A 27091-nucleotide genomic window follows, 5' to 3' on the forward strand; every position below is an offset into this window, starting at 1 on the left:
GTTCACGGGCCCTGGCTGGTGGTTCCGTTGGGCAGAGTGGCAGATGTGATGAGGAGGTATGCTTGCATGTGTTCTGTGGCTGGTGAGCTCTTACAGGCTTAGAAAGGTGAGTGATCCGGCAGGGGCTGGTCACCACTCCCCGTCGGGGAAGGGAGGTTGTCGCTGCCATTCTCTTTGCCACCTACAACCTTAGACTACAGAAGAGAAAAGATCAAGAGAAAAAACCTAAGACACGTGCACATACAAGGTAGGTACTAGCCCAGGCTAAATTGTCTACCTAGGTTTATGCAGTGTTAACACTGCAAAGCAATAGAATGGAATACGTTACTGACAGGCAACCACAACCTGCAGAGGTCACCAGAAAATTAGACAGAATGGAGAGAAAGCCAGTCCCCAAAGGTCTGAGGTCTCACTTAAGTAACTTTCTTCAAGTTACAAAATGGAGCACAGATTACCGGCTGGCACAGCAGGGGCAGGAGGAAGTGGGCTTGGCTACAGATAGTGTGTTCCTGGTGAACACAGACATTCTGTGTTTCCTGTCCTAGTCATGAGATTGCACCCAAGTTCTCCAAGACATCATTACTGCAGGAAATGACATGAAATAAAGGGTTCAAGGAACCTTTGCATGATTTCTTGCAATCTGAGTTTACAACACTAAAGAAGTTGATGTGACAGGTCCTATCTGTAAGGTCCGCTCCTGGATGGCTAGCAGACTCCACCCTCTGCAGCAAAGTCTCCACCCCAGTACCTGCGTTACCTAGGCAACTGGGACACCTGGAAGAGGTCACATCTGCATCCGCTGAGGTCACATCTGAATTTGATGTGGCCACAGCTTTCTCCGCCCATACCCTAGATAAGGCCTAGCCCAGGCCCAGATGCTCTCTCTCTACTCTCTCTCTCTGCTCTTTTCTAGCTCGCTCTCAGCTCTTTCCTTCTCTTCTCTTTCCCAACTCTCCTCTCTTTTCCCAGCTCTCCTCTCTTTCCCAGCTCTCCCAGATCTCTTTCCCAGGCCTTTCCCCACTGTGTAAAGGATCAAGATGGCCTGGTGCCAGCCGGAACGATGAATAAACCTACCCCTTACCTGAATACCACATGCGTGGTGATGTCCTTACTCGGCTACCTCTTTTTAAAAACCTAACATAAATATGAGAACCAACAGTCTAGGGACAGTTACCTTTATGGTCCCCACTCGGTCTTCAAATGACTTGAAGGTTGCAGAGTTCCTTTAAAGAAAGAGGGGACAAGTGTTGTGTGGTGAGCAGCTGCAGTGCCACCCTCCTCAATCTGAAGAACTTTAGGGTTAGGATCATACCTAGATGGTTCCCTAACAAGGACCTGATCTCCACTGCAACAATGTGACACACCAGAAAGGGAGTGTGGTGTATCTGTGTGTGTGTGTGGGGGGGGGGGGTGTTCTTCGCATAGTCTATCCAGGACCACGTCAGGGCTTTCCAGGGAAGGTGCAAATGTCACACAGGAGCAATGTAAACCCCCTGACCATGTTCTGGGCAGGATGTTCTATACGTCCCAGGCTGGGTTGAGGATGTAGTTCAGTGGTAGCATCTATTTAATACACACATAAGGCCCTAGATTTTGTCCTCAAAATCTAGGGGAAGGGGTGGAGACTCCTTGGCTCTTCTGTACTGGGGTTAGGGTAAGGCCTAAGGGCCTTTGTTGTATGAAGTCAAATAACAGGAGAGAGAGGACAGTTGTGGAGGGCTAAGGAAGCAGGCAGCCTCCATCCCACCAGTCCTCATACAACCAAGTCCCCAACAGAGTCTCCCTGACAAGAATGGGCTCTGCAAAGCTACACTGTTCTGAGGACTATCTCCATGGGGCTCAGAGACATGAGGACTCTCCTGCAAGCCGCTTTTGAGAGTGGGCTCTCTGCCCAGGACCATGTTTGCCAGGCTCTGGATAGGGCTGTTATGAAGCCTCAGGGAGAGTTTCATTCCCTCTAGCTCTTCCTTGCCAGCCGTTAGCTAAAAGGAAGCCACCAGAGGAATGACCCTGCCCTGGGGATTCCCGTACTGGGAGAAAGAGGAAGTACGTGGTATAACTGACAGAGCTGCCCTGCCCCTACCCAGGGATGACTCTGGAACAGCAGAAGTAAGTATACTTTACCTCATGGTTGGCATACTTATCGAGTGGCGGATGGAATAGCTGCTGCTTGGAAGCATGGTAGAAGCAGAGAAGGAGGTTAAGAGTTAGCAGGGGGAGCTAGACCAGCACAAGCTTGCCAGCCTTGGTTACACATAAACTTCTAAGTGGGGGAAGTGGTAGGACCCTGGAAGAGATACTGGCCCCTCTGCATAATGTCTAGGAGGAGAGCTGCCCTAGGCTTCCCTCCTGCCTCCACAGGAGGTACCAAGGCCACCAGAGGAAGACCTTTAAAATAGGAAAGCTGTGAGGAGACCTACGCCTGGAGCTGCTGGAAACATTCAGTCCACAGAACCTTCAGATACTCTCACAGCAAGGTAAATGATCTCTTGGTGAAAGAAAAACATAGATTTGGTAGTTGGCCTCCAAAACCAACAAGGGCACCTGGTTGCTACCACATCAGCACAGGGGAGGAACCTCTGTCAAGGATTATCCAAAGGTAATTACAGGGGATGAGAGAAAACCCAGCTTGAGAAGGAGACAGGACCTGGGGTCTGAAAGGACAGGGAACAGAGGGCTAGGGGAGCAGCACCACCTACAGAAGAGTGCTTCTCCTCAGGAGTAAAACAAACACTGAGACACAGTCACTGTGCCAGGCCAGGTCAGCCACTCAGGTCCAGCAGCAGCGCATGACATGTGTCCACCAAGCACCCAGAGTAGATACACTTGCCAGGGAAGCTAGGGATGGTAGCCCTATATGGACCATGCTGCTTTCAAAACAGCAGCTGCCTGGTGGGTGCTGCCCTGCTGGGAGTTTTTGTCACACCAGCTTATCTACCTCCACTTAGCACAGCTCCCAAGGAGCCCTGCTTCAGAAAAAAGCCATCCACCAATGTGTCCACCACACCAGTTCACCCACCTCCACCCAGCACAGCTCCCAAGGAACCCACAGAGAAAAAGCCTTCCACAGGTTTGTCCGAGATCACTCTTACCTAAAGGAATGCGAGAACGGATGAGCCCTGAATGGTGGCCACAGGAAGAAAGAAGAAAAGCAGCATTATGCAGAGGCGGCCAGCACCCACAAGACAGCCCCACCCACCCTCAGCAGCCCTATGCCTCTCAGGCTTCTCTGCTCATGCTTTGTAAGGAAACTCCAACGGCCCCTCCAGTACTCACACCAGCAGAGATGGAAGGACACGTGACTCCAAAGAGGTTCACAGAAGAGCACAATCAGCAACTAAGGGGCCCATGGTTCTCTATTTCTGGGCACAGTTACGTATACGGGAGGCTCCGTGTCCACACAGTGGAGGTTAAGAGCATGTGCTACAGTGAAGCTGGTTTGTGCTACCAGCAGGCTGGTCTGACACTACGTCCATGGAGTGGCCTACGTTTTCTAATGCTAAATGGGAACAAAAGCATCATAAAAAGACCTAAAACACACTCAACGGCAAGTATTTCTGTTCTAGGCTGTCACTTCAGAGAGGCCAGCTTGGAAACATTTATGTATAAAAGTGGCTGCTAGCCGGGCGCTGATGGCTCCCGCCTGTCATCCTAGCTACCAGGAGGCTGAGAGCTGAGGATCTCGGTTCAAAGCCAGCCGGGGCAGGAAAGTCCGTGAGACTCTTATCTCCAGTAAACCACTAGAAAACCAGAAATGCCGCTGTAGCTCAACCAGCAGGATGCTAGCCTTGAACTGAAGGGCACAGGGACAGCGCCCAAGCCCATGACCGACCAAAAAAAAAAAAAGTGGCTTCTGGCACAGGGACAGCAGGCTAGCCATCCGTCTGCAGCACATTCAGACTCCCACCATTAACGTGCCTAAAGTCAAAGAAGGCCACTCACAACATGGAAGGCAGCCCTCAAGAATCCACTCACTTCTACATGGATGCAAGTAGGGTTGGTGCCTCTTGTACCAGGTGGTCACAGGCCAGTGGGCACCCTAGGGCAAACCACTGTGACACAAACCCAGTTCCAGCCTCCCCGCCCCCCCCGTTACCTGTAGCCCCAGGGTACACCAAAGGGCCCGGGAAGCACTGCCTCAGGAGGGCCTGCTGTACTCACACCAACCTGCTGGACCCAAGCGTCAGAAAGGGTCATAAGGGGTCATCTACCTATAAACTCATGCTCATGCTGGGCCTCCTACGTCTGGATGTCATTTTCAAGAAGCCCTCAACTCTCAGTCACTGTCACTAAACTAGGAGGCTGATGGACTTGGCCTCAGAAACTACTGTGACCATCTGGTGAGATGACTGGGATCTGCCAGGGCCCCAAGAGGTCAGTGTTCACACAATTAGTACACATACCAACAATAGTGCCCTCTCAGGGGAGACATTAGCATATGAAAAAACCCTTCAGGTACTTAAGCAACCATCAGAAGAGAGTCAGTTCTTCTGAAGCTCTTGCTCACCCTGGCTGGCCCAATTCATGCCAAGGTGGTGAAGCCAGGCATCCAGACAAGACTTTGCTAGCACAGTGGCCTGCCAGGGCCCAGAGGCTGTACACCCAGGGTGGGGGTAAGTCTTAGTGCTCTAGGTGGAGAATGGAGGCTGCATTCCTTAGCAGAGAAGGAACAGTGAAGATGTAGTAGCAGGTCCTTGTGCTCCCATAAAAGGCAGGCTATATAAGAATGGCCAACCATATGGCTCACATTCCCATCAGCACCCGGGGCTTGCTCTACCGTATTTCCACCTGGATGCTCTAAACAAACTCAGAAGAAAGAACACTTAAAATGAGTAAGCCACCCAGAATTAAAAGCAAGCGCTCCTTATGGAGATAGGCACTCGCGTATCCAGTGCACTTTGGGTAAGATGGACACGTTCAAAAAGGAGGGGGTGGCATCTTCCCACAGTGGTTCCAAGAAAACCCTGCCTCACCTCCGTGTCAGTCCCTGAGAGCCAGGACAGGACAGCAGTGGCATGCCCAATTGTCAGAAGGCTTACCACCTCGTAGCTTGGCCAGCCCTAGGCCAGGCAAACATCCTAAGGAAATGTTGTGCTGGTCCTAGAGACAGGCTGTGCTCTGCCTCATCCCCTCCTGATCCTAATTTCCACACTGTATCATTGCCTCTTTACAGAGCCGGATGAAGAGAGACCTCTCCCCAGACCTAAGCATCAAGAGCTACTCTGAGGACTAATGATCCCCCCAGGAATACAGAGGTGAGCCAGCAGGAAGCACCTCCTTCCCTAAAAGGTCCACAGGGAGGCTGGTCCAGGCCGTGACGCGGGCTGCAAGCGACCAGGCTGAGGGGCTCACCTCATGTCACCGAGCTTTCTGCTGATCGCGGAGCTTACAGTGGACAAGGCAGCAGATGTCTTCTGTCCCGCCTGTGAAAGCGTTTCCTGGGTCTTTTTGTAGCTAGGAAGAAGACACACATTAGAACCACCAAACAGCAAGGACAGCCAAGAAAACACAAGAACAACCAAGAAAGGAAAAGAGAGAAGTCTGGCTGGTGGTAAGCACCACATCACAGGGGGAGCATTCATTCTTCTGGCTCCTCTGCCCTTAGGGGTCTTTGCCCTGCAGGCTCATGTCCTCATCTCATAACTCCAGCTCCACCTCTACATCATCTGAGACTTCGTTTACTTTCTCATCTTCCCACAGCACCTAGGACTGCTTGAGAAATGCAACACCTGCCTGCTACAGAGAAAACAAGCCAAAGAGATACTGGGTCTGAATGCACACCAGTGCATTAAGAAAATGCCTGAACAGACAAAATCAGCCAGAAACGTTTGTAACTCCTGGACCAAGCAAACACAACTCAAAGGTTCCCTTTCTCTTTTTCTCCATGCACCCATGGAGGATGTTCCCAGCACAAACTGCACCTGTGTGGTAGCTTCTCCAGACTGAGGAGTCCTTCACTCTCTGCACTGTCTGACAACGTCCTTCCAGAAGCTCCATTCGCACACTCCCTCCAAAGTGCATATGGTCTTAACTCTTTTTCCTTCTCCTACCCTATCCATCCACATGTAGTCACCAAGGAGCCCACGGTGCCCTCCACACCAACAGGAGGAACTTAGGGATGGAAGAAACTCCGAGGCTTACCAAGAAAGTCAACATGTAAGAAGGCTGGCTTTTGCAAAAGACCTGGAAGCCTTAGTGACAAAACCTATGACCAAGCCCCAAATTGAACACATCTAGGTCACAGAGCCTCACTGAAAGGCTGGAAGAACTTAGAGCTTAGTGGACTAGGTGAGGTCATCTAGCACAACCAGAGAAACTCTAAGGGTTTATTCCCAGAAAACTCGGCCAGGCCTGAGGGGCAGCAGCTGACCAGCCTCCCCAGAAGCTAAGGCTCCTCCAATCCCTGTTGGTGTCACTAGGTCACAGCAGGCACCAGTACCGGCCTTCCAAAACCTTCCTCTCACTCCCTGCAGGAGATCCTGAAAGCATCTGTCAGCCACAGAACAAGCAGACTGACAAAGGCTGGACATGGGTATGTCTGGCAGCTCACAAAGGACTCCCTTGCTTTTTCCTGGCCTGGATGGCATTATCTGTGCCTGTCACCTGGCACTTTCCTACCAAAGCAGGGAAGCAAAACTATCTGTAAGCAATAGAGCAGCACTGGGACCAAGGTCTTTTTGTATAAGATACCAGGTCTGAGATCACAAAAACAGCAACATCTAGTTGCAGAAATACAAATTTAGGGTTGCCAGCCCCATTAAAAAAAAAAAAAAAAGGGAGAAATACAGAAATATAGCAGCTTTGATGATAAAAATCTAAGTCCCAGAACTTAGGAGGCTGAAGCAAGAGGACCTTGAGTTTGAGGTCAGGCTAGGCTAGCTCTGTCTCCAAGGAAAATAGAAAAGGGGGAAAAAAATCATCTCAGATCTCTAACCGTTCCATGAGTTCCAGTGCCTTGTACACTCAGACATACACAGACAAACACACAGACACACATGCAAATACACTTACTGATGCTCTGGAAATCATTACAAGGTAAGGATGAGCCGGGTGCCGGTGGCTCACGCCTGTAACCCTAGCTACTCAGGAGGCTGAGATCTGAGGATCCAGGTTCAAAGCCAGCCCAGGCAGGAAAGTCCATGAGACTCATCTCCAATAAACCACTAGAAAACTGGAAGTGACACTGTGGCTCAAGTGGTAGAATGCTCACCTTGAACTGAAGAGCTCAGGGACAGCGTCCAGTCCGAGTTCAAGCCCCACAACCGGCACAAAAAAAAAGGATGAGGAGGCGAGGCTATGCTCCCCAGGCAGCTCTTTTTTTTTGGATAGTTATTTAGACCTCTTAAGAGTCCTTTCAAGGCTGCCTCATTTCAAGTAGGGCCAGCCAGACAACTGGACCATCTTGTCAGCCTGCAAAACTAGAAGCAGGGGCTTCTTTACCAAGGGAGTCCTCCTATCTCACTGCTTGGTTAACATTTTTTTTTCTTGTTTTTTTTTGGGGGGTGTGAGGCTTTAACTCAAGGACAGAGCCCTGTCCCTGAGCTCTTTTGCTCTACCGCAGCTCTACTTCTAGCTTTTGAGTGGCTACTTGGAGATAAGAGTCTCACAGGGACTGTTCTGCTTGGGCTGGCTTTGAACCATGATCCTTGGATCTCAGCCTCCAGAGCAGGTAGGATAACAGGCCTGAGCCATGGGCACCTGGCAATGGTTGACACTCTTTAGCTATGCTGCCATCGATAGCCCGAAGAATTAAAAAATGCATCAACTATAAACTGCAGGCTTTCAGATACAACTATATAAAAGAAATACAACAAGGTAAGTTTCATGACTCACAGAAGTCAGCTGCTCCCACTTACAGAAGTGGCTAAGAAGAGAAGTCCAGTGGCTTCTCAGCTATGTAAATGACACACAGCTTTCCGACGCCCAAAGAGGCAGACATCACAGCACCTACAGGAGCTCTACTTTCTATTCTTGCCTGCTTAGGGCACTGCTGGCTAAAAGGAATCTATAAACACATAGCTCATTGAAGTTCAAGAGCTCACCTTTCCCTACAAAAACTACAGGTGTCAAATCCTACCAGTAGTCTATTTCCTGAAGCCTGACCAGAATAGGTCCCTCCCAGGCAGAGGCATGGCACAGCAAACATGCTCAGCTTCTGGCCTCTAAGGTGCACTGTGTTCCTGGGCTCTCAGTGCAGAAAAGCCTCCAGCTCCGGAGACAGCATCATGACAGCTTTTACCAACACAGTCACAGGTGAAGACTCCAGGGGAATGGGATAATGCTTGGAAAGGGGCATCCCATCAGCCACATTTATACACTGAGCCTCAAACTTCTCCAAGGGACCAGAAAACCACTGAGGTAATGTTCTAGCAGTTCTATGTCAGGTGGTTTCACTCACATATGCACAAAACATCTCCCAAAATGATCTTCAGGGCTGGGAAGGTGGCTCAGTGGTAGTGCTGCCTGGCAAGCATGAAGCCCTCGGTTCGAATCCTCATTACCACATAAACAGAAAAAGCCAGAATTGATGCTGTGGTTCAAGTGGTAGAGTGCTACCCTGAGCAAAAAGAAACTCAGGAACAGTGCCCAGGCCCTGAGTTCAAGTCCCATAACTGGCGCACACACACACACACACACACACACACACACACACACACACACACACACACACACACACACACACACACACACACACACACACACACACACACACACACACACACACACACACACACACGATAAAAAATGATCTTCAGACTAGAGTCTGCTTGCGAGCCATCCAGAGCCCTAGCAGAGCCACTGCTTAGTGTAACTCTAAAGGAGTGCCCACACTTCCCTCATGCCCCTGGAATACCTAAGGCAACAGCTGACTAAGCCATCAGAGCTTCTGGCAGCTAGGACACCAGACCTGAAGGTCCCGTGCACAACAAACCAAGTCTAGCAGCATTTCTTTCAGATCAAATGTGCAAGGTCCTAGCCATGTTTTACAACAGCATTCCCTATACTCCCCTACCTAGTGACAGGACACAATAATCAGCACACACAAATAATGTGCTATTATTTAGATGAAGGAGGCATTCTGCACGGTAGCTCTAACACGCACACACCTATCCATACATAGCATAGGCACTGTTGGCACTTCACATAGCCAATGGTACAGTGGATGAGACAACAGACGTTAGGATCCTGTCAGCCTGGCTCACAGAGTCCCATCAAGCCTCCCTCAGAACAACTGAAGCTGTACAGCCCCAATAGCTGGTCTGAAAAGAGACCAAAAAAAAAAAAAAAAGAGGGGCTGGGAAGGTGGCTCAGGGGTAGAGCGCTTGCCTTGCATGCCTGAGGCCCTGGGTTCGATTCCTCAGCACCACATAAGCAAAAAGAAAAAAGCCGCAAGTGGCGCTGTGGCTCAAGTGGTAGAGCGCTAGCCTTGAGCTGAAGAGCTGAGGGACAGCGCCCAGGCCCAGAGTTCAGGCCCCAACGAACAGACCGCCCCCCCCCCCAAAAAAAAGACACAAAAATTCACCAATAGCCAGGCCCCTGTAATCCTAGCTACTCAAAAGATCTAAGGATAGCAGTTTGAAGCCAGCCCGGGCAGGAAAGTCTGTGAGACTCTTTATCTCTAATAAACCAACAAAAAACTGGAAGTGACACTGTGGCTCAAGTGGTAAAGTGCTCCCTTGGAGCTGAAGAGCACAGGGACAGAGCCAGGCCAGAGTTCAAGCCCCATAATCAAAAAAAATAAAAATAAAAAAAAATTACCAACAAGAGCTGGATGCCATTGGCTAATCCTAGCTACTCAGGAGGCTGAGATCTGAGGATTGCTACCCAGGTAGACAAATCTGAGACCTTTGTCTCCAATTAATCAGCAAAAAGCTAGCAGTGGAGGCACAGCTCAAGTGGTAGAATGGCAGCCATGGGCAAAAAAGCTGAGCAAGAGCTCAAGCCCTTGAACTTAAGAACAGTATGAGCACACACAAAAAAAGAGTATGGTCACTGGCTGAGTAAATCTCTTTCTGCTACGGTACCCTGTCTCACTATTTCTACTTAGAGGAAGACAGGCTGGGAACTGGTGGCTCCCACCTACAACCTTAGCTACTCAGAAGGCTGAGATCTAGGAACACAGTTCAAATCCAGCCTGGGCAGGAAAGTCTATGACACTCTTATTTCCAATTAACCACCAGAAAATCAAAGTTGAGTTGTAGGTCAAAGTGCTAGAGTGCTAGCCTTGAACAAAAGAGTTCAGGGACAGCACCCAGGCCCTAAGTTCAAGCCCCAAATTGATTTAAAAAAAAAAAAAGAAAAGAAAAAAAGAAAAGAAAAAGAAGAAACAGAAAAAGATAGCCAGTAAACACTAAAAGGAGGTTGGTACCAAGTGTGTATAGCTCCCCTGACCCAGGACGGAGAACTGGGGAGTCAAAGCACAAGTACTCACAGGTCAGACTGGGTCACTTTCTCATTCCATTCTCCAAGTTTCTCAGAAGTTTTCACATAGCTAAAAACAGAAAGTCCGAATATTAAAATGCCCATCCTCTTTCCTTGAAGCATGTGTTGTTATCAGAGAAGTCATGTGGCCATAACCATGGCAAAAGGCTGCACTGATCAAATTCAGAGCTGAGTCACATGTTAAGTCAGAGGTCCTGGGGGCTGGGAAGGTACGTTAGTAGTAGAAGGCCTGTCTATATGCATGAAGCCCTAGGTTCTATTCCATAGTACTATATCCACAGAAAAAGCCAGAGGTGGAGCTGTGGCTCAAGCGGTAGAGTGCTAGCCTTGAGCAAAAAGAGCTCAGGGACAATAGTGCGTAGGCCCGGAGTTTAAGTCCCATGAGTGGCAAAAAAAAAAAAGAGATCCTGGGTTGTGACCTTATTATGCTCATGTGAAGGACTGGTGTCCGTTTCAACGTACAGAAGTCATTTTTGATTGGAGACCTAATTAGTGCTCTAGTCAATCAGGACCCTCAAACTTCCTTCATGACAATTCTGCTTGGACTACTAGTATGTCCATTCACCTTCTTAAACACAGGTAAACTTTACATTCTGAATAAACACCAGGACAGTCCCTCAGTGAAGGACTGAAGGCCTCTGGCTGTCTGCTGCCAGAAGGGCCATCCAGTGCCCATTGCTGTAAGGCAGCTCATTCCCAAGCACTCACACGCCCCATCCCAAGACAGAAGCACACCCCTGGGAGTGCTTTCGATGGGGCTGGTCCTACACACTAGAGGCTTGCACTTTGTGCCATACCAGGGGTGACCACTCTGGGGCTGGTACCTACGCATTAGAGACCTGCATGTCATGCCAGCTCTTAGACAGGTTCTGCTTCAGCCCATCGAAGGTGGAGAGGCCCAGCCTTCTTTTCAGCTCTCCACAGTGCCTTTCCTTGGCTGCCAGGACTTGGCGCAGAGTGACAATTTCTTCTTCTACCTGTAAAACATGTGGGTGTCATGACAAGTCATCGCTATCAAGGAAAGTGACCTTATATATACACTACAGTGAGGGTTCCAGAATTACTTAAGAACTTCCCACTTAAAGAAATAACTTGCTGGGAGCTAGTGGCTCATGGCTGTAATCCTAGCTACTCAGGAGACTGAGATCTGAGGATTGCAATTCAAGGCTTGCCCAAACAGGAAAATCTGTGAGACATTTATCTCCAATTAATTACCAAAAAGCTAGAAGTAGAGCTGTGGCTCAAGTGGTAGAGCACCAGCTTTGGGTGAAAAGCTAAAGGACATGCTACTCAGGAAGCTGAGATCTGAGTATTGTGGTTCAAAGCCATCCAGGTGAAGAAAGTCTATGAGATTCTTATCTCTCATGAAACACCAAAGAGCCCGAAATGGAGCTGTGGCTCAAGTGGAAGGGCATCAGCTTTGAGTAGAAAAACTGAGAGAGAACGAACATCCAGACCCTGAGTTCAAGCCGCAGGATTGACACACACACAAAAAAAGAAACAAAGTTCATCTTAAGAACAGACCCAGGATGGGAACAGGCCCAGTGGTAGAGTGCTTGTCTTGCATTCATGAGGCCCTGGGTTCAATTCCTCCATACCACATAAGCAGAAAAAAGCCAGAAGTGGCACTGTGGCTCAAGTGATAGAGTGCTTGCCTTGGGCTGAAGGACAGTGCCCAGGCCCAGGGTTCAGGCCCTTTGACCAACGAGAGGGAGAGAGAGAGAGAGAGAGAGAGAGAGAGAGAGAGAGAGAGAGAGAGAGAGAGAGAGAGAGAGAGAGAGAGAGAGGAGAGAGAGAGAGGGAGAGGGAGGGAGAGAGAGGGAGAGAGAGAGGGAGAGGGAGAGGGAGAGGGAGAGGAGAGAGAGAGAGAGAGAGAGAGAGAGAGAGAGAGAGAGAGAGAGAGAGAGAGAGAGAGAGAGAACAGATCCTAGCTTGGTGTCAGTGGCTACTCAAGAGGCTGAGATGTGAGGATCAAGTTCAAAGCCAGCCTGTGCAAGAAAGTCCATGAGACTCTTATCTCTAACCACCAGAAAACTGGAAGTGGCTGTGGCTCAATTGGTAGAGCACTAGCCTTGTGGCTCAGGGACAACACCCAGGCTCTGAGTTTAAGCCCCAGGACTGGCAAAAAATGAATAAAGGACTCTACTACAATAGCTGTTTTGCTTATTTGGCACCAATACCCCAACTTCTAGAAAACCATTCATTCCAACTTCCCACCCTAAGCCATGTTGTTCTGCTGGGTCTTCCAATCACTGAACAGACAGACCCCTGCCCAGTGGTCTGAAGTCTCTCTCAGGAGAACCAAGTGAGGCCGGTCAAAAACTCTTCCTGAAGCCAGGCGCCGGTACCTCATACCTATAATCCTAGCTACTTAGGAGGCTGAGATTTGAGGATTGTGGCTCAAAGCCAGCCTGGGTAGTAAAAGTCTATGAGACTCTTATCTCCAACAGACCACCAGAAAACCAAAAGTGGCGCTGTGGCTCAAGTGGTAGAGCGTTATCCGTGAGCTGAAGAGCTGAGGGACAGCGCCCAGGCCCAGAGTTCAAGCCCCACAAACAACAAAAAAACAAACAAAAAAACCCAAACTCTTCCTAGGTCTAAGTATGCTGTCAAGACAGAAGCTGCCTTTCTTTTGAACACTGCATCTGGCTTGGTAGGTAGTACCTGGCCATGCTGCCAGCACAGCCTCAGCTGGGCCCAGGAGAAATGTATGGACAGCAAGGAGGAAGCAGAGCAGCAGGTGGCTGAACAGGGCCTGGGGGAGAGAGAAACACCTGTGCATAAGAATATCTGTTTCATAGCTGGGCGCTGGTGGCTCACGCCTGTAATCCTAGCTACTCAGGAGGCTGAGATCTGAGGATCGCGGTTCAAAGCCAGCCCGGGCAGGAGAGACCGTGAGACTCCTATCTCCAATAAACCACCAGAAAACCGGAAGTGGCGCTGTAGCTCAAGTGGTAGAGCGCTCTCCTTGAGCTGAAGAGCTGAGGGACAGCGCCCAGGCCCAGAGTTCAAGCCCCACGACCGACAAAAAAAAAAAAAAAAAGAATATCTGTTTCATAGCTTAGCTCTAGGCCTTGGCAAAAGACAGCTACACAGACCAAAACGTAAATTCCCTTTTGTGTCTTAAGGCAGCCTGAAGTGGATTACCGAAGACTTGACAGAAGGACTTGATTTTTCTGTAAGTGACTAATGAAAGGGTCCTCTTTGGAGCCTTTCTGTCATAAAAGCGTCAGTGAATATCTTCACTCTCTATGTAAGTAGCTATGCTAAAAATATAAAATCACACACACACACACACACACACACACACACACACACACACACACACACACACACACACACACACACACACACACACACACACACACACACACACACACACACACACACACACACACTTTTCAGCCAGGCAAGGTGGTGTACCCTTCTAGCAAAAGCTACTTAGGAAGCTGTAGCAGCAATATGGGTTTGGGCCAGTTTGGGCAACATAGGAGACATGGTTCAAATAGTAGAGTAATTAATAGCCATGAATGAAAAGCCAAGCAAGAATATGAGGCCCTGAGTTCAAGGCCCAGTGCCAGCATAAAAGGAAAGAAGAAGAAGCTGCAAAGAAAAATCAGTTTATGTATAGTGTAATCATACTACTTGGGAGGCAGGGATAAGAAGGAACACAGTTTAAGGCCAACCCAGCCCTCTCCTACAAAAAAAAAAAAAAAAAGCTGGCAAGAAACCCCATCTCAACAAATAAACTGGGTATAGTGATTCATATCTGTAGACCTACATAACTGGGAGGCATAGGTAGGAAAATGAGGTATGAGGCTTGCCCCAGACCAAAAGGCTTGACTATGAGGGAAAAATAAAGTAAGAGGCTGGTGGTAGGGCTCAAGTAGTAGGGTACCCACCCTACAAGAATGAGTCCATGAGTGCAAACTCCAGTACTAACAAAACAAAAAAACAGCGTTTGGCTTAAAGCAGGAAAAAAAAAAAAAACCACCAAAACCCCTCAACAACTTAGCATAAGCCAATGAGTAAAAGCATCAGATCAAGAGATCTTCAAGTCCTGATCTTGGAAAAACAAAACAAAAAACAACCTTAGGGCCTGCTTAACACCAGGTTCTACTTTGGGAAGTAGCTGAAACAAGAATGATCACCTATGGCCCAACCAGTGCCACAATCATGCGGCAGCAGAAGCAGTGATGTGAACATCACACATCCAGTGTGTGATGGACAATAGGGCACAACAACACACACAAATTAGTTTAAAAAAAATTGGGGGGAGGGGTCAATACTGGGGCTTGAACTCAGGGCCTGGGAGCTGTACCCCTAGCTTCTCTGCTCAAGGCTGATGTTCTGCCACTACAGCCACACCTCTACTTGCTGTTTTTTGGTGGTTAACTGGAGATAAATCCCACAGACTTTGATCCTCAGACTCAGCCTCCTGAATAGCTATGATGATAGGCACAAGCCACCTGTGCCCAATTCAAATTGAAAAAAAAATTTTTTTTTTTTAACATTTTTGGTACTGGTCCTGGGGCTTGAATTTAGGACCAGCTCTACTTCTGGCTTTGTTATTGGTTAATGGAGATAAGACCTCATGGACTCTCCTGTCTAGGCTGGCACTGAACTGTAATCCTCAGATCTCAGCCTCTTGAATAGCTAGGAATACAGGTATGAACCACTGGTGTCCAGCTCAAATTGTTTTTTTGTTTTTGGTTTTTTTGATTTTTGCCGGTCCTGGGGCTCGAATTCAAGACGTTGGGCACTGTTCCTGAGCTTCTTTTGCTGAAGGTTAACACTCTACCACTTGAGCCACAGCACTACTTCCAGCTTTTTCTGTGTATGTGGTACTGAGGAATCGAACCCAGGGCCTCGTGCCTGCTAGGCAAGCACTCTATCACGAAACCACATTCCCAGCCCTTCAAATTGAAAATTTTAAGTGACACAAAATTTCACCTTGAAATTCAACTCTGAAAAAAAGACTTTGTGTTCAGTCTCCACATCGACCTATTCTAAAATCAAAGTGGTCACCCTGGGTCTGAAAGCTGTTGCTGAGCAGCCCAGCAACTTCAGCTGACTATGCTCAGATTAGCCTCAGACTATGCTCAGAAGGGAGCACATCAAAACTGGGCTGGCCTCGAGCGAGCCAGAGGACTTCAGCAAGCAAAGTTCCACATTTTGCCTGGCTACGTGCTATTTTTTTTTTTGGGGGGGGGGGGGTTTAATCAGTAATTGTAAAAATTGAAATAAGTCACTGATAAAATCTTATCATGAGATGGAATAAAACTCTTAGAAGTTAGTTTGAATAAAAAATTATGATTGGAGAGCTGGGAACATAGCTCAAGTGGTAGAGTACTGCCTAGCTAGCAAGCACAAAGCCCTACGTTCAAACATTAGTCACACACACAACCTAGTACAAACACATTTGTAAGGTTTTGTTTTGGTGCCAGTACCGGTGATTGAACTTAGGACCTCTCCTTCTTGCTTGGCTTTTTCACTCAAGCCTGGCTTTCTAACACTTGAGTCACAGCTCTACTTCTGGCTTTTTGCTGGTTAACTGGACAGTCTCTTGGATTTGTTGCTAGACTGGCTTTGAACCTTGATCCTCAGATCTCAGCCTTCTCAGTAGCTAGGACTACAGGCATGATTCACCAGTTTCAACAGCAACTTGTGAGGTTGTAAAACAACTGTCAATTGCTAATCCTAGCAGAAAGCATGCCTAAAGAGGCACCGTGTGTGGACATGCTCTTTATTGAACACCTACAAGGTACCAGGCCAAGGCAGGAGGATGAGACCAGGCCCTGCCTCATCTGCCAGATGGCTGAGTCAATCTCAGGAGCTGAGAATATACAAAGAGATGGGTGGGAACACACCATAGGTAGACAGTCACCTAAGCAATTCCACCAGAGCACTATCAGTGTTCTGCTCTTTCAACTCAAGGCCTTAGCTCATGATCACCAGGATAGACAATAGAGCTGCAGCACCTTGACAAGCTCAGCCCGGAGCTCCTCCTCCTCCGCTTCTGACAGACCCTCCACAGCAGGGGTCCGAGCAGCCACACCTGGGTCAACAGGGACGTCAGTCAGGAAGTCAGACAGCATACCTTTGTTAGGAGAATTCAAATTGATGTCTGTCAGAAACAAAATGAGGTCAGAGGGTGTCAAGTAAGTTATCACTCCACTGAAAGAAAGCCAAAAATGGAAAGCCAGAGAGAGAGATGGAAGGAAACAACAAAGACCAATGACACTTGCACTGTGAGAGGCCTATCAAACCAGTACAGGCATTGGATGGAAAGCAGCATTGATGTTTCAGACATCTGGGACACAAACACATCACCATCTTACATTGCTGGGACACCAGAAACAGGCCAAGGCAGCTAAACCTTAATTCTGTTTTCCCAGTGAGAGTATCATCTCTTCTTGCAGGAAACCATTGCTTTAAAATAAAAATAAAAGCAGCCAGAACGAACCAATTTTCCATTTTTTAGAGTGAGTGAAGAAACAATATGCCCAAAGCATAGTAAGTCTTGGGGCTGGGAAGTTGGCTCAGTGATGCATGTAGGAGGCCCTGGGATCAATTCCTCAGCACCACATGAGCAGAAAAAGCCAAAAGTAGAGCTGTGGCTCAAGTGGTAGAACACTAGCCTTGAGCTGAAGAGCTGAGGAACAGACCCCAGACCCAGAGTTCAAGCCCCATGACCAACTCCCCCGCCCCCCAAAAAAGGCAAAACGATTGGAAAGGAAGAAAACTGTATTAAAACAGACTGGATGCACTGAAAATCAAAGATTACAAGTGTCTGGTTGCACTTATATCCTTTGCATGTCCCATATCACTGAAGTTGTCCAATTCCTAGGCAAAGATGTTTTGTAAATGAAACATATTTGCATATCTTTTTTTTTTTTTTTAATTTACTGACTGATTTTCCCCTCACAGGTTTTCTGCTCAAACAGGGTCATTACACAGCCCAGGCTGCTCAGTCTGGGGATCCTCCTGCCTCAGCTCCTCAGTGCTAAACACAGGCCTGCGCCACCACGACCACCTAATTCTATTTAAAAAAAAAAAAAAAGTGTTAGAAACAATCTTGTATAACAGTGTTCAAGTAGGCAGAAATAGAGAAAGAAACACTTCCTGCTATCAATGCAGGAAATGGGAGTTAAATACTCCCAATTCTGACCTTTTTTAGGAGGTAGAAGAGCTGGTCTGAGGGCATAAACCCATGTCTGGGTACTATCTTTGAGTTTCTTTGCTTGAGGCTAGCATTCTACCATTTGAGCCACAGTTCCACTTCCAGCTTTTTGCTGGCTAACTGAAGATAAGAGCCTCATACTTTCCTGCCTGTGCTGCCTTTGAACTGTTATCTTCAGACCTTAGCCATCTAAGTAGCTAGGATTACAGGTATGAGCCACCAGTGCCTTCCTCCAATTCTCACTTTTATTATTTAAAAAATACTTTATTAAGGTGAACAGAGAGGTCGCCACTTTTTTTTTTGCCGGTCGTGGGGCCTGAACTCTGGGCCTGGGCAGTGTCCCTCAGCTCTTCAGCTCAAGGCTAGTGCTCTACCACTTGAGCCACAGCACCACTTCCAGCTTTTTCTGCTCATGTGGTGCTGAGGAATCAAACCCAGGGCCTCATGCATGCAAGCAAGCACTCTACCACTGAGCCACCTTCCTAGCCCCAATAGTAAGTTTTCTAGAGTAGGTTTAGCTCATAATAACAGTTCTTTCCTGAGATCTTGTCTCAAGCTTTGTGCACAGCTCAGTGCATTTGACGCCTAATGCACACTATTCTGAGCGGTTCTTAACCCTGAGGTCTCCCTTCACTGGTGCACACTGCATTCTGAGCAGTTTTTTTGTTTTTTTTTTTTTGCTGGTTGTGGGGCCTGAACTCTGGGCCTGGGCACTGTCCCTCAACTCTTCAGCTCAAGGCTAGCACTCTACCACTTGAGCCACAGCACCACTTCTGGCTTTTTTCTTTTTGCTTATGTGGTGCTGAGGAATCGAACCCAGGGCCTCACGCATGCAAGTCAAGCGCTCTACCACTGAGCCACCTTCCCAGCCCGAGGTTGCCAGTTTTTAAGTCAGGTAATGAGCACATTTCTCTTTTGGGACGTCACCCCTTCCTTTGCTTTCCCTGTTTCTCCCTCCCATCCCTGCCCACAAGCTGCTTAGTTCATTCTCCACATAGTATATAATGAATACCATGACTGCATTTGGTCACCCTTCCTCCCTCCCGCACTGCACCTGAGTCTAATTTTATTTTTTCAGTCATGGGGCTTGAACTAAGGTCTGAGCACTATCCCTAAGCTTGTTTGCTCAAGGCTAGGACCCTACCACTTTGAACCACATCTCTACTTCTAGTTTTCTAATGGTTAATTGGAGGTAAAAGTCTCATGGCCTTTCTTACCCAGGCTAGCTTTGAACCATGATCCTCAGATCTCAGCTTCTGCAGTAGCTAGGATTACAGGAGTGACTCACCAGTGTCTGGCTCTGATTCTGGTTTTTAACTGAGACCAGTCTGATATTACTTCATCATTTCTATCCAATGTTAAAGTTACTCAAGGGGCTGGGAATGTGGCTTAGTGGTAGAGTGCTTGCCTAGCTTGCATTCAGCCCTGGATTTGATTCCTCAGTACCACATAAACAGAAAAGGCCAGAAGTAGCACTGTGGCTCAAGTGGCAGAGTGCTAGCCTTGGGCACAGAGGCTCAGGGACAGAGCCCCGGCCCTGAGTTCAAGCTCCAAGACTGGCAAAAAAAAAAAAAAGTTACTCATTGGGCGCCAGTGGCTCATGTCTATAATCCTAGCTACTCAGGAGGCTGAGATCTGAGAATCACAGTTCAAAGCAAGCCTGGGCAGCAATGTCCATGAGACTCTTATCTCCAATTAATCACCAGAAAGCCAACCAGAAATGGCACTGTGGCTCAAGCAGTAGAGTGCTAGCCTTGAGCCGAAGAGCTCAGGGACAGAACCCAGGCCAGAGTTCAAGCTCCAGGACCAAAAAAAAAAGTTACTCAAGTTCAGTATACTTTTTGAAATCTCTACAATTTTCTCACATATTAAAAAAAAAAAAAAAAAAAGAGCCAAGAGCCAGTGGCTCATGTCTGTAATTCTCACTACTCAGGAGATAAATGTAAGGATCACAGTTCAAAGCCAGTCCAAGCAGGAGAATCCATGAGATTCCCATCTGCAATTGACCACCAAAAAAGCAGAAAGTGGTAGTCATAGCCTTGAGCAAAAATGTTCAAGGATATCACTCTGGCCCTGAGTACAAGCCCCAGAACCAGCACTAGGGGAAAAAAAAAGTGAAGGTCATCAAAACAGTTTCTGCCTGTGAAGTTAAAATTTGGATCCCACAGAAATTACTCCCAGAAACAAACTTGGTAATTACAAAATATGTACTAAGCAACCTATAATCATTCTGCAAGATAACAACCTCACAGGTAGAAGGCATTCAAATCCCAGGCTCCAATCTTGGTGGCGGCCAGGATTTGAATTTAATACTTAGCAAAAGAATTACAGAAAATAATTGAGAAGCTGATGCCAGAGGCAAACTAGTGATCCGGAGCCCTCACCCCTAGGGTCTCAGCTTTAAGACAGTGTACTCAAGGCAGATATGATGGGGATGAGGCTCGGTGGGCTGTAATTCCAGCTATTCAGGAGGCAGAGACTGGAAGGATTGTAGTAGGAGATCAGCCTAGGCAAAAAAATATTAGGAAAATGTCATCTCAACCAAAATCTGGACATAGTGGTAGAGGTCCTACAAGCTAAACTACAAGGGAGGCCATAGGTAGGATTGGTCTGAGGCTAGACCCTACAAGAAAAACTACCAAAGACTCCCCCATGGTATTACCCGTTTTCACTGTATTTGATATTGGTATAATTTGGTGAGGGGAAAGGAAAAAACAAATTGTTTAAATAGGGATACAGGCTGACCCAGTGCAACAATGAGATGTAAAGATGCTATGTCGAAAAACAAACTTTACAATTTAGGCTGGGGGAGGGGGGAGTGTAGTTGTGGAGATGGGAGGGAAGGGATGGTAGGGGAAAAACAAAGGAGAAGGTCACAATGCTTGGTAAGAAACATACTCATTACTTTGCTCATATAACTGTAACCCATCTGTACAGTATTTTCACAATAAAAAACTTACTTAAAAAAAAAAAGAAAACCACCAAAGAAAAAAGGGCTGAGGCATGGCTCAAGTGATAGAGCATCTGCAGAAAGAAAGAAAGAAAGAAAGAAAGAAAGAAAGAAAGAAAGAAAGAAAGAAAGAAAGAAAGAAAGAAAGAAAGAAAGAAAGAGCCGGGCACCAGTGGTTCACACCTGTAATCCTAGCTACTCAGGAGGCTGAGATCTGAGGACCTCGGTTCAAAGCCAGCCCAGGCAGGAAAGTTCGTCAGACTCTTATCTCCAATAAACCGCTAGAAAACTGGAGGTGCTGTGGCTCAAGCAGTAGAGCGCTCGCCTTGAGGTGAAGAGCGCAGGGACAGTGCCTGAGTCCAGAGTTCAAGCCTCACGACCGACAAAAGAAATAAAGAAAAAGAAAGAGAAAGAAAAAAAAAGAAAGAAAGGAAGGGGGAGGGAGGGAGGGAAAGAGAAAGAGTGAGAGAAGAAAGAAGGGAGGGAGGGAGGAAGGAAGGGAAGAAGGAAGAAAGGAAGGAAGGAGGAGGGGAGGGATGAAAAGAAAGACAGAGAAGGAAAAGAGAAAGAAACCAGGAGGTAGGAACTGGGGGAAGAGAAAGTGGGAGAAAAATGAGGGAGGGGGTAACAATGGTCGACAAGAAATGTACTCATAAAAAAAATAAAAAAAAAAAAAAGAAATGTACTCATTGGGCTGGGAAGGTGGCTCAGTGGTAGAGTGCTTGCCTTGCATGCATAAGGCCCTGGGTTCGATTCCTCAGCACCACATAAGCAGAAAAAGCTGAAAGTGGGGCTGACGCTCAAGTGGTAGAGCGCTAGCCTTCAGCTGAAGAACTGAGGGACAGCGCCCAGGCCCAGAGTTCAGGCCCTACAACTGACCAAAAAAAAAAAAAAAAGAAATAGAAATGTACTCGTTATCTTACCTATGTAACTGTAACCCTTCTGTACATCACCTTGACAATAAAATAAAATTAAAAAAAAAAAAAACAGAAAAAGGAGGAAGAAAGAGAAGGAAAGAAAAACAGAGAAAGAAAGAAAAAAAGATGCAAGCAAGTTGGTGTCTCAGAAGGCTGAAGATCATAGTTTCATAAACCGTCCCAGGTAGACAAATTTGAAAAACTCATCTATAATTATCCAGCAAAAAGCCAAAAGTGTAGGTGTGGCTCAAGTGGTACAGCACCAGCCTTGATCAAAAAAGCTGAGCAAGAGCTTAAGGTCTACATTCATCTGCAAAATGGGAATAATACAAGGATAAATCCTCTCAGTGGGTTACTCTGAAATTACAGAAAGCCATTTGAGAAACAGCCTAGTGTCTGGCCCTAGTTAAGCGATCAGTGTTTTGTTTTGTTGTTTTTATGTATTGCTGAGGATTGAACACAAGGCCTCACATAGGGAGGTAAGTACTTTACCACTGAGCTCCAGCCCCATCACATGTAATATCATAATCTAGTGATTGTGGTGCTTAACTGAATCAGAGATGCAAGTGAAATAATAAAAATAACTGAATTCGTCAGAGCTAGAGACCTTCGATCTTGAAATATTTGCAGCCATGCATCAAAAGTAGAAAGACTGCACGGCACCAGTAGCTCACACCTGTAATCCTAGCTACTCAGGAAGCTGACATTTGAGGATTGTGGTTCGAATACAGTGCAGGCAAAAAAGCCTCAACGACTCTTGTTTCCAATTAATCAATAAAGATGCCAGAAGTGGAGGTATGGCTTAAGTGACAGAGCTCTAGCCTTAAGCAAAAACAAAACAAAACAAAACAAAACAAAAAAACAACACTGAGCAACAGTGACAGGCCCTGAGTTCAGATCCCAGGAGACACACATGAAAATCATCCAGAGTGTATCAAATCTTGGATATTCTAGTGCTTAACTGAAATGCTGATGCAGATCAAATGGTGGAAAGGTGTCCTGAACTTCTCTTGTAGCTATGACAATGAGGGAATGAATTCAGCATCCTCTCTCTCTGGAGGAAGACTTTGTACTACTTTCCCAAGATTTTACTAAATCCTGGATCTGCCCCCATTCGCCACAGGGGCCATCTCCTACTGGTTTGGAGTGTGTGTGTGTGTTTGGATTGTGTGTGTATGGTGTGTGTGTGTGGTGTGTTTTTGGGGGTGTGTGTGTTTGGGGTTTGTTTGGAGTGTGTGGTTTGGGGTGTGTGTGGTGTGTGTGTGTGTGTTGTGTATGTGGGGTGTGTGTGTGTGGTGTGTGTATGTTTGGGGTGTGTGTGTTTGGGGTGTGTTTGGAGTGTGTGTGTGTGGTGTGTGTATGTTTGGGGTGTGTGTGGGGTGTGTTTGGAGTGTGTGTGTGGTGTGTGTGTTTGGGGGGGTGTGGTGTGTGTGTGTTTGGATTGTGTGTGTATGGTGTGTGTGTGTGTGGTGTGTGTTTGGGGTGTGTGTGTGTGTTTGGGGGGTGTGTTTGGGGTGTGTGTGTTTGGGGTGTGTGTGGTGTGTGTTTGGGGTGTGTGTGTGTGTTTGGGGTGTGTGTGGTCTGTGGTGTGTGTGTGTGTGTGTGCTGGAAACCGGCCTGGAGTGCTGGGTGTGCCCCGCTCACCTCGCCTTCGCCCCATGAGGAAACCCCTACGTAGACTGGGCTGGGAGCAGCGTTGCCACCCAAGGGGCACCGGGAGGAACGCGAGGAACAGCTACAACGCCTGGGCCCACGGCCGGCGCCCGCTGGGGTCCCCAGGGGGGCCCTGCACTCGGACCAGGCAGGCGGGCATCACGAGAGCCACTCCGGGAACCAGGGGTCGGCGCGCGGGGAGCAGACGGCGGAGCGGCCGGAAGGGCCGCAGAGGCCCGAGCCGCGCACCGCGACCCCCGGAGGCCTCGGGGCCCGGGGCCCAAGCCGCGACGGGGGCCGTGAGGCGGGAACCCAGGGGAGCGAGAGGCCGGGACGCCCAGGAGCCGGGGCGCGGGCCGGCGCGGGGCCACCGGTGCAGTGCGGGCCCGGCAGGTACCTTGGCCTGCGGAGTCCATGGTCCGGCGACGGCCGAGAGGCAGCTGGGGTCGGAGTCGGGGCGGCGGGCGCCAGAGGAGAAGCGCCGGCAGTGCGGGCGGCGCCGGGCGTCGCCAGCCGAGTACACACAAGCCAGCGGAAGTGCCGAGCCCCGCGGCGACGCGTCATCAACGCTGCGCCAGCCCACTTCCGCTCGGGCGGGCGCCTCGCCTTCGTCCCGCCCTCGCAAGAGCCGTCCAATGGGGAGCGTCTGTTGGCCAGCTCGGGTTGTGCGCTCCAACCTGATAGGCCGAAGCTGCAGCGAGGCCGGAAGCCGAGGCGGTGGGGCGTCCTCCCAGGCGGACTCCGCCAGCGAGAGGCCCAGGTAGAGCGGCCCCCGCCGTTCCGCGGGCCGTAGGCGTGGCGGCCGCGCGCGGCCCTGGCGCGGGGCCCCGGCGGTGCGCGCGGCCCGGCAGCCCCCCGAGGTCGGCCCTCGATCACTTCCGTAAGTTCCTTTCCCTGCGCCGGAGCTCGGCCCCCTTCTGTGAGGCCCGCGGCGCGGGGATGAGCGGGGCAGGCTCGCGCTCCGCCTGCAGGCGCCGCTGCCCCCCGGCCCGTTTCCCGCTTCTCACCGCCACCGGCGAGCCAGCCGCAGCCTTCGCGAGGCGCCCTGCCGCGCGCCTGCCACCCAGCTCCTCAGGAGGCTGAGCGCCGAGGATCGCGGTTCAAAGCCAGCCCGGGCAGGAAAGTCCGTGAGACTCTCATCGCCAGTGAACCACCGGAAAACCGGAAGTGGCGCTGTGGCTCAAGCGGTAGAGCGCTCATCTGGAGCAAAAAAACCCAAGGACAGTGTCCAGGTCCTAAGTGCCAAGCCCCAGGACGAACACACACACACACACACACACACACACACACACGAGAAAGAAAAGAAAGAACAGAGAAAATAGTTTCATAACTATTTGGCTTCTGTTTACTCATGGAAGAAAATCCAAAAATGGGTTTTCAGGCTTGAGCCCCCTACACTGCACTTCTCACTTCCATGCCCCTGCAGGTGCAGCCCCCAGGCATGGAAACCTGCCACTCACTGCCTGTCCCTTTACGTAGTGCCCATTGCTACAGGTGTCGTCCACAGCATGTCTGTATTCTGTTCTGGGTTGCCCAATAATACGTCTTTTCTGCCTGCCTCCTTACTCAATCCAATCTGGCCATCCTGTCCACATGGCTAGAGGTGACAGACAGCCAGTCGTCCCTGCTTTGTGAGTAGCTGCCTCACAGGAGGTGGTGACAGAAAGTGCCTTTCTGTGTTGCAGACCTGATCAAGGTCCAGGCCTGCCCCAAGAGGAGACACCAGTAACAACTGGTTCATGCTGGTATCCTTAGGATCCATGATACCCTGCATACTGTTGAGTCTTCAATACCTCTGGCTCCCCACTGAATGTGTAGGTGGGAAGAGAGCCTTGCACAACATTTAAGAATATCCAGCTGCTGAGCCATGCACTATAGCCCTGCAGTACCAATGTCCTCTTTACATAGCTAGAGACAATTGTACGCACAACACTCAACTGACACTTCCTGGGAGCCATACTGGAACTCAGTCCAGTAGGAAGGACGCCCCCCTGTGGCACACAGTTTTCCCAGGAGCCTTTTGTTTTGATTAGACATCTTATCACGCAGCATTACCATAAATTAGGCCAGGGTATATCTTTGCATTCCCTTTGCACCGGGCATCCAGAAGTGTTTGTGGGAGGAAGAGAAGAGGAGGAGGAAGAGGAAGAGAGCAGAACAGACAGAAGGTCCCAGCGCAGTCCAGATATACTGCTTGCCTTCCCTAGACACAAAGTCAGTATCCTAGAGGGCCAGCTTTTGTGGCTGGGTGTAGAGGGGAAACAGACTCAAAGCCTGGAAGATGCGCTAGTGCAGGGACATCTTAGGTACGTGGGGGCAGCCCCCAGGGCAGCTGGAAGTCCTCTGGCTCTAGTGGGCTGCAGTGAGTTGCCTCCACATTCTTGAGGTGCTTGCGGGCCAGGAACAGGGCCAGCTGCCGGCGCCGCCGGCGACTCAGGCCCCTGCCCACAAGCCAGGGGAAGGTGGGCCCATGTGGTCCCCAAGTCTCCACATCCTCCAACTCCTCCTGACAGCGTTCACGGTAGGAGCGCAACATCGCCAGACACCACTCATCATCTACCCTGTAGCGGGCATAGAAGGCAGCCTCCTGCGCCAGGCTACTGGCACGCAGCCAGCGGGTGACAATGCTACGGCCCTCTCGGGCCATCACTGATGGGTATCGGTGCTGCAGCAGTTGTAGCAGCAGCTCATTCCCCCGGTTGCCTTCCACATCACCTTCCATGTCACCAGATGCTAGGGTGGGCAGGTGGTCCGCAGTGCTGACCACGTCATCCTGCGTACGCCGGAGCAGCAGCACAGGCCCTGGGTAGCAGCACAGCTGCTCGGCGACATTGAGGTTAAAGTGCTCTCGTACTGTGCGCACCACCAGCCCCTTCCAACTATGGGGCATGACCTTCAAAGCAAGTGGTACAAGGTCATCGAAAGTGGCATCCAGCACCAGCGCACCTAGCTCTGGGTAAGTCATGGTGGCCCATGTGGCCGTGAAGCCTCCGATAGACCAACCGTAGACCACCACACTAGCCGGGGGGAAGTGGAGGCGGTGCAGCGCGTACTTGACCACCACGTCCATGGCATTGGCGTCGTGCTGAGGGAAAGGCGCACCTGTGCTGCCCCCAAAGCCCGGGTGGTTCCAGCCTAGGACTGAGTATCCAGCCTCAAGTGGTGCGGAAAGACAGCCCATCTCATAGAAGCCAGCATTGCCTTCACAGCAGATGACCAGGCGCAGGCCGCGGCCATGGCTCCCAGGGTGCTGCCTGCGGTCCATAAACATGGTGTCAATCTCATTGCCGTCACAGGCCACCAGTTTGGCGCGCCGGCCACGGTAGCGCTCTACCAGGCGCTCTTGGCCCTGCTGTAGCAGCGGCAGCAGCGCACGCGTCATCAGGAACATGGATCCAGGATATACCAGCCAGCGGCCTAGCGAGTGAGCCAGGGCATAGCTGGCTAGCTGGCTGGGCAGTTGGCGGATCTGCTGCAGGAGGCACTGGACCTGGCTACGAGCCCCCCGTGGCGGTCGCCCAGGCATGCCCCCGCCCAGCGCTGCGTCATGCAGCAGCCACACTCCAGCAGCAGCTGCTGCGCATGTCAGCGCGCGGTGACCACTGCCACCAGCGCTGGCCTCACGCACATCGTCCCAGCGGAAGTCCACTGGCCAGCTGCGGAAGTTGTAGGTGTAGTTTGCTGTTAGGTAGATCTTGAACACATGCACCAGCGCCTTCACAAAGCAGATGACACACATGGGCACCAAGGCTTCTCATTTGTCCACACTAGCCTTGAGACCCAGTAGAGGGACTGGGGTGGCTGTAGAAGTCCCAAATCCAGGCCCGGCCCAGCGGGCAGCTGCTGGGGTGAGCACAGTGCAGGGTGGTCTCCTGGTGTGCCTCCTCCAGGTAGGCCCTAATGTCCTTTGTGACCTGGGCCTTCCAGTACAGAGGGGAGGCTCTG

The 27091-nt window shown here is 49.6% G+C and overlaps 1 protein-coding gene across 8 annotated transcripts; it reads right to left on the reverse strand.

Annotated features, from left to right (window-relative positions):
• On the reverse strand, nt 1-27091 carry LOC138837756 (tumor protein D54). 8 transcript variants are annotated; one of them, XM_070036721.1, is made up of 9 exons: nt 23544-23694; nt 16425-16543; nt 11272-11420; nt 10433-10492; nt 5353-5454; nt 3093-3119; nt 2125-2169; nt 1175-1223; nt 1-194 (listed from the first exon to the last, which is right to left on the reverse strand). In XM_070036721.1, exons 1-9 carry the CDS (start codon nt 23560-23562, stop codon nt 99-101), a joined length of 666 nt encoding a protein of 221 aa, XP_069892822.1. In that variant the 5' UTR covers nt 23563-23694; the 3' UTR covers nt 1-98. The 8 variants fall into 8 exon arrangements, with proteins under 8 accessions (XP_069892822.1, XP_069892821.1, XP_069892820.1 ...); XM_070036720.1 differs by having other exon boundaries at nt 2125-2166; nt 16425-16570; XM_070036719.1 differs by having other exon boundaries at nt 16425-16570.

The sequence above is a fragment of the Dipodomys merriami genome, unplaced genomic scaffold (genome assembly GCF_024711535.1).
Source record: "Dipodomys merriami isolate MVZ:Mamm:240054 unplaced genomic scaffold, mDipMer1.0.p SCAF_275, whole genome shotgun sequence".
Taxonomy (NCBI): Eukaryota; Metazoa; Chordata; class Mammalia; order Rodentia; family Heteromyidae; genus Dipodomys; species Dipodomys merriami.